Source organism: Urocitellus parryii, chromosome 3 (assembly GCF_045843805.1).
Source record: "Urocitellus parryii isolate mUroPar1 chromosome 3, mUroPar1.hap1, whole genome shotgun sequence".
In the NCBI taxonomy this organism is placed as follows: Eukaryota; Metazoa; Chordata; class Mammalia; order Rodentia; family Sciuridae; genus Urocitellus; species Urocitellus parryii.
This window is the reverse complement of record NC_135533.1, coordinates 214,408,005-214,414,405: the sequence shown is the minus strand read 5'-3', so window position 1 is coordinate 214,414,405 and position 6,401 is coordinate 214,408,005. Positions and strand designations below refer to the sequence as shown.

Genomic DNA, 6,401 nt, shown 5'->3' with positions numbered 1-6,401 from the left:
TGCTTGATGGCTCTCAAAACAATGATTTGGTTCCCCAGCCTCTCTCAAGCACGACCAATGAGTGAGCCTCCTTTTCTCTTTTTTAAGCTATTATTATAAACTCATGATCTTAGTCTGGGTCACTTGTCCTGCTGGTTCTCATATTGTCTTATCGTTTTTCAGTAAGAGTCTTTCAAGCTGGCCTCCTGGAATTCTCTAAAGAGCTCCAGATCTAAAAAAAAAAAAAATCATATTTCAAAACCACAATGTAGCTTCCAGTTATGTTTCTTGCTTCTTGGTCGGTCATTATTTCTAGGCTTTAAAATAGACAAAGTCAGGAAATAGATGTTTGAAGACAAAATATATCAAGTGTTCAGGAGATCATTTTAATTCAAATTAGGGGCTAGAGGGCCTTTTTTTTTTGAGACAAGATTTTTTTCCATGCTGTCCAGGCCAGCTTCAAACTCTTGGGCTCAAGTGATCTTGCTGCTTCATCCTGCTGAGTAGCTGGGACAGCTGTGCCCAGCGTAACTACTTGGCCATATATATGTATTTTTTGCAGTGCTGGGAATTGAACCCAGGGTCTGGAGCCTGCATAAACACCTGCCATGACCTGCATCTCCAGTCCCTGGGATTATTGGTTTTTAATTTAAAAATCGCTTTTTTTATTCAATCTGGAAATCCTTTGGATGTTCTGAAATTCTTAGTTCCCAAGACAACAAATTAGCAGCATTATTTTATAATTTCCCTACGTTGACTGGAGCAAAACAACATCAGCATTCTCACCAAAAATAGACTATTAAAAATAGATTTATTTGGGAGGATTAAAGACATTCTAAAAAGAATGTATCCCACTAAGAATGTTCAGTCAAGTTATGATAGTGTTAAAGTATCTAAAGAAATTTTCTATTGTAAAGCCTCCAATGAAACATACAGGTTACTTGTTCATTTTGACTTTTATGTTTAAATGAATTGAATCTAATGAATGTATAAAAACCTAGCAGGTTTCCCAAATTAAATTCACAAAAAGAAGAATTCAGAGATGTCCGGATTTTTTTCTCTTCCATTCTATTCTATCCTCCTCCTCTGTTCAGTTCTTCATAAGTAACAATTTTTATTTTTTTGGTTTCTTCCATGATTGTATTCTCAATAAAAGCAAATTTGTAATATTGTTTGGATCCTTGATCCATTTAAAAATTAAGTGATTTTCTTATTGTTGAGTTTTAAAAGCTCTTTATATATTTTGGATAGCAGTTCTTTCATCAGGCATATATTTTTTGAAGATATTTTCTCTCAATCTGTGGGTAGTTTTCTCATTCTATTGCATTGAAATAATGAAATTCTCTGTGCTCTTCCTATATAGCATATGCTGATTGTATCCACCCATCCTTTTCTACCCTCTCATTCCTTCCCTATCTCACCCTCCTCTAAGCCCCATACCTGGGGTCTGATAATCCCTCTTCTACTTTCAGGTTGTCAAATTTTAAAAGTTCTTCGGTCCTGACACACAAGAGAGAACAGGCTACACCGCCTTTCGGGGTCTGGCTTATTTCACTTAACACGATGTCCTCCAGTTCTACCCACATTGCTGCAAATGACAAAATTGTTTCTTTATAGCTGAATGCTATTCCATTGTGTATCGATGCTGCATTTTCTTTATCCATTCCTCTTTTGATTAGCGCCTGAGCTGATTCCATATCTTGGCTGTTGTGAATAGTTTTGCAATACACGTGAGTAAGCAGGTATCCCTTTCACATGCTGATTTCATTTCTTCATTTCCTTCAGCTTTATTCCCAGCACTGGGACATTTGGATCAGAGAGTGGCTCTGTCTTCAGTCTTTTGAGACCTCTGTGCTGTTTTACACAGTGCCTGTATAATCTACACTCCTACCAACAGTGTAACACGGTTCTTTCTACACTTTACCAGCATTTGTTGCTATTACTATTTTTTGATAGTAGGGATTCTAACTGGGTTGGGATGGTATTTCATTGTGATTTTGATTTGCATTTCTCTGATGACTACAGATATTGAGCATTTTTTCATATTTTCATCTTTTTTTTGGAAAATGTCTATGCAGATCATTTGCATATTTTAAAAGTTGTTTTATGTGTATTTTTGTTGTTGAGATTTTTTTGAGTACCTTATATATTATGGTTATTAATCCTTTGTTAGAAGGATAATTAACAAATATTTCTCCCATTATGTAGTTTGTCTCTTAAGATTTTTTTTATTAGTACATTATATTTATCCAGGATATTGGGTTTCATTTTGACACACCTTTACCAGCACAGGATATAATTTGCTAAAATTCTGTTCCCAGTACTTCCTCTTTCCCTCTCCCCCTCCCTCCCCCATTACTTTTCCTCTACTATTCTGATATCTTTTTTATAGTTTTTTAAAATAAGTGTATTATGGGTATACATAAAAGTGAAATTCAATGTGATATATTCATATAGAGAATAGTATAGTTGGATTCATCTCATCATTCCTACCTTTTCTTGTCTCTCCTCCCTCCCCCTCAAACCCTGTACTTTGCTCCATTGATTTCTATTTTTATTCCTTCCTCTGTTGCACAGAAGCTTTTCAGTTTGATATAACCCCATTTGTCTCCTTTTGCTTTTGTTCCCAGTTCCCTTGGGTATCACATCCCAAAACCATTGCCTATACTAAAGTCTTGAAGTATCTCCCCTAAGTTTTCTTCTAGTGATTTCATGGCAGGTTATATGATTCTGTATATCGAAAACCAAATGCTTCACCAGAATGTGTAAGTGAATCCCATAGAGTTGCAGAATACAAATCAGCACACAAAGTAAATGCACTTTTGTACACCAATCACAGGATTGCCAAGGAAGACCTCAGGAAAGCCCTCCCTTTCACATTGGCTACAAAATTAAAATACTGAATAATAAATTTAACCAAGGAAGTAAAAGATCTCTACAAAGAAAATGACACAACACTGATGAAAGAAATCAGAGCTGTCATATGAGCCACAGTAACCAAAGCAGCACAGGGCTTGCATGAAAACAAGACACCTGGATAGAACAGAATAGAGATCCCAGAAATAAACCCGCACATGCACACCATCTTATTCTTGATAAAGATGTCAGTGACTTAATCTGGAGCAAGAACAGAGCTTTCAATACAGGATTCTGGGCCAATGATATCCATAGGTCAAAGGCTAGAAACGAACACTTCTCTTTTGCTGTACAAAAATCGGCACAACATTGATCAAAGACCAAAATGTAAGGCACAAATATCTGGAACTACAAGACAAAAACTTAGGGGTGTAGACAATAATAGTGTGGATACCACCCCTGCCATAGTTAATATGAATTTTCAACTTGATTGGATTAAGACATGGAGAAGATTAAGAGGCTTCATGTGTGTCATTGAGGGTGTGTCTAGAATGATTGGCATGTGGGATAGCCAACCGAAGTGGAGACCCTCCCTAAGTGTGGGCGGCACCATCCAATAGGCTGGAGGCTTGGATGGACAAGTAGAAAAACAAGGAAGCAGCAGCAGATACCAGCTCAACTCTTCCTGAGGGTTCTTGATTGCTGTTGCTGTCACCTGGGGACATCAGACTCTTGCTCCTTCACTCTTCCAGAAGACTCTGCCAGTGAGATTCCAGAAGCTTTCAGTCTCGCACTGGGGTAGAATTATTGATCTTACTCTGAAGCTTCAGCCTGTTGGACTGCTCAGCCACTGGTTCCTCCAGCTGTCCAGCCTGTAGACGGCTACTGTGGACTAGCCAGCTTCTGGTTGTGTCAGCCAATCTAAGAAATCCCCTTGTTATAATCAGATCTCGCACTGGTTCTGTTCCTCTAGAGAACCCTAATACAACCCCCCAAAGCACAGGAAACAGAAGTAAAAACAGACAACGGGATTGCATCAAACTAAAAAGTTTCTGGACGATGCCTGTGTATATATATTTTGAAGTCAGCAGCATTAAAGGAGCAGATTAGGATGTTCTGGGCAAAATGTAGAGAACAATAATTAAGATTCAACAAACAATCAATGACAATTTGGAAGAGACACCTTGAATGTTTGCAGTGTTCCATCCTAGCCATCTCTATCATTGTATTATGTATTCTCAAGTGCCTGAGCCTTATTTTCACCCCTAAATCGAATCAGTTTTTCTAATATCATGACATAGGTAGAGATGCTTTTGTTTATAGCCAAAAGGGAACACTGTCATTTCTGAGTGTAGTGCCATGTGTTACGTGTGCAAGGTCTCAGAAATTATGAGCATGAACCACGGAGAGAGCTGGGGGAGGTACTGGACATCTGGGGTCAGGAAATCCGTCCCTTGGAATTTTTTACTTTTATAGTCTGGGTCTTTAAGGAGGTGTCCTCCTGGGAAGAGAATGGTAATGAAATAGCTGCTCTAATGAGGAGCTCTGGATGTTGAACCCCAGGGATTCAGAACTGCAGGAGTCCTCCTGGGAAGCCAGGAAGCAGCACCTGCACCACCTCCTCCCAGAGATGAGCCTTCCTGACCGGGAGCCTGCTGCCTCCGTAGACCTGTCGACCTGGGCTGAGAACAGACCTTCCATCTTCAGCAGCCAGGTGAGAGGCTGAGAGTTATCAGCACTAAACACAACGTGGGAAAAAGTGTTGCTGTCCAGTAAAGAGCATGGGAACGCGAGTAGATATGAGCACTGAGGACAGGAGAGAAATAGGATGCAGAGGTGAGCACTGAATGTTGTCTTGGCCTCAGAGTATACAGAAAGGATAATTTTTCTTTTTTGTTTAAAGAGCTGGATCTTCATCTTTAGAGATATGAAATTATACTGCAATGTTTGTTCAGACACGTCTTGCTGGTCCACAGCTTCAGATCTTATCATCAGGAAGGTCTGGGTCATTCCAAGATTTTTCATTTCTACCAAGTCACCATCTGATACTCTTTTTGGTTGTACAGACACCATTCATCTTATTTTATTTTTGCCCCATATTTTTCATAAGATTCACCAGCAACATGGAACCCACAAACCACACAGCTGTTTCAGAATTCCTGCTCCTGGGACTGACAGAGGACCCAGCCCTGCAGCCCCTCATCTTCAGCCTGTTCCTGTGCATGTACCTGGTCACCATCCTGGGGAACCTGCTCATCATCCTGGCCGTCAGCTCTGACCCCCACCTCCACACCCCCATGTACTTCTTCCTCTCCAACCTGTCCTTCAATGACATCTGTATGGGTACAACCACGATCCCCAAGCTGCTGGTGAACATCCAAACTCAGGATCAGAGCATCTCATACACAGGTTGCCTCTCCCAGACCTGCTTTGTCTTGATTTTTGGTAGTTTAGAAAATTTTCTTCTTGCAGTGATGGCCTATGATCGCTTTGTGGCCATTTGTCACCCCCTGAGGTACACAGTCATCATGAGCCCCTGCCTGTGTGTCCTGCTGTGTCTCCTCTGCCTGCTCCTTAGCATTGTGCATGGCCTCCTCCACACTCTGACATTGCTGCGACTGTCCTTCTGCACAGCCCTGGAGATCCCCCACTTCTTCTGTGAACTTTCTCAGGTCATCAAGCTGGCCTGTTCTGACACCCTCGTCAATAACCTCCTGGTGTATTTAGTGACTATCGTATTTTTTGGTGTCCCTCTCTCTGGGATTATTTTCTCTTATATCCAAATTGTCTCCTCTATTTTAAGGATCCCATCAGTGGGTGCAAGGTATAAAGCCTTTTCCACCTGTGGGTCTCACCTCTCAGTTGTGTCCTTATTCTATGGGACAGGTTTTGGAGTGTACATGAGTTCTGCAGTGACTGAATCTTCCATGAAGAACGTAGTGGCTTCAATGATGTACATGGTGGTCCCTCAAATGCTGAACCCCTTCATCTACAGCTTGAGGAACAGGGAAATGAAGGGAGCTCTGAGACATCTCATCAGTGGGAAGCCTTCTCTGGGGTTGTGTCATAGCTTTAGGTTTGGGTCTCTGGAATGAGCTAAAGTGACAGGATGCCTGGCTCTTGCATCATCAAGTTCCTCCAAAATGACAAGATAATATGGTGTCTAAGTACATGGCAACGTGGATTTCAAACCTGACATTGGCATTTGTCCAGATCTGTGATATCTGTCTGGCAAATGATTTCAATCTCATCTCTAAACTACATTGTGTTGTTCTGACTCCATAGAAGGAGAGCCCAAGTTGGGTGTTCAATTTTTAGCAATTATTGATGGATCAGTTTTGGAAGAAGGAACACTGGAGGAGGAGAGTAGGGCAGGGAAGAGGTCTCAGGAAGGCTGTGTTACTATCTGAAGAACAGCTTATGCCTGATCCCATGGTTAGGGCCAGGTGGGTTGCCCCCCGACAGATGGACCTAATGTGAAGCAAACGTACTAAAATTTCACAATCTACTAAGAGGTTACTGAGACTCATCCTGGACAATGGTATCCACACGATGGAGAGATTCAC

At 41.0% G+C, this 6,401-nt stretch overlaps 1 protein-coding gene across 1 annotated transcript; it reads left to right on the top strand.

Moving 5' to 3' along the window:
- Positions 1-4,937: 4,937 nt before the first annotated feature.
- Positions 4,938-5,930, top strand: LOC113198976 (olfactory receptor 7G2-like). Its single transcript, XM_026411859.2, has one exon. It carries the CDS (start codon positions 4,959-4,961, stop codon positions 5,928-5,930), a length of 972 nt encoding a protein of 323 aa, XP_026267644.2. The 5' UTR covers positions 4,938-4,958.
- Positions 5,931-6,401: the final 471 nt, after the last annotated feature.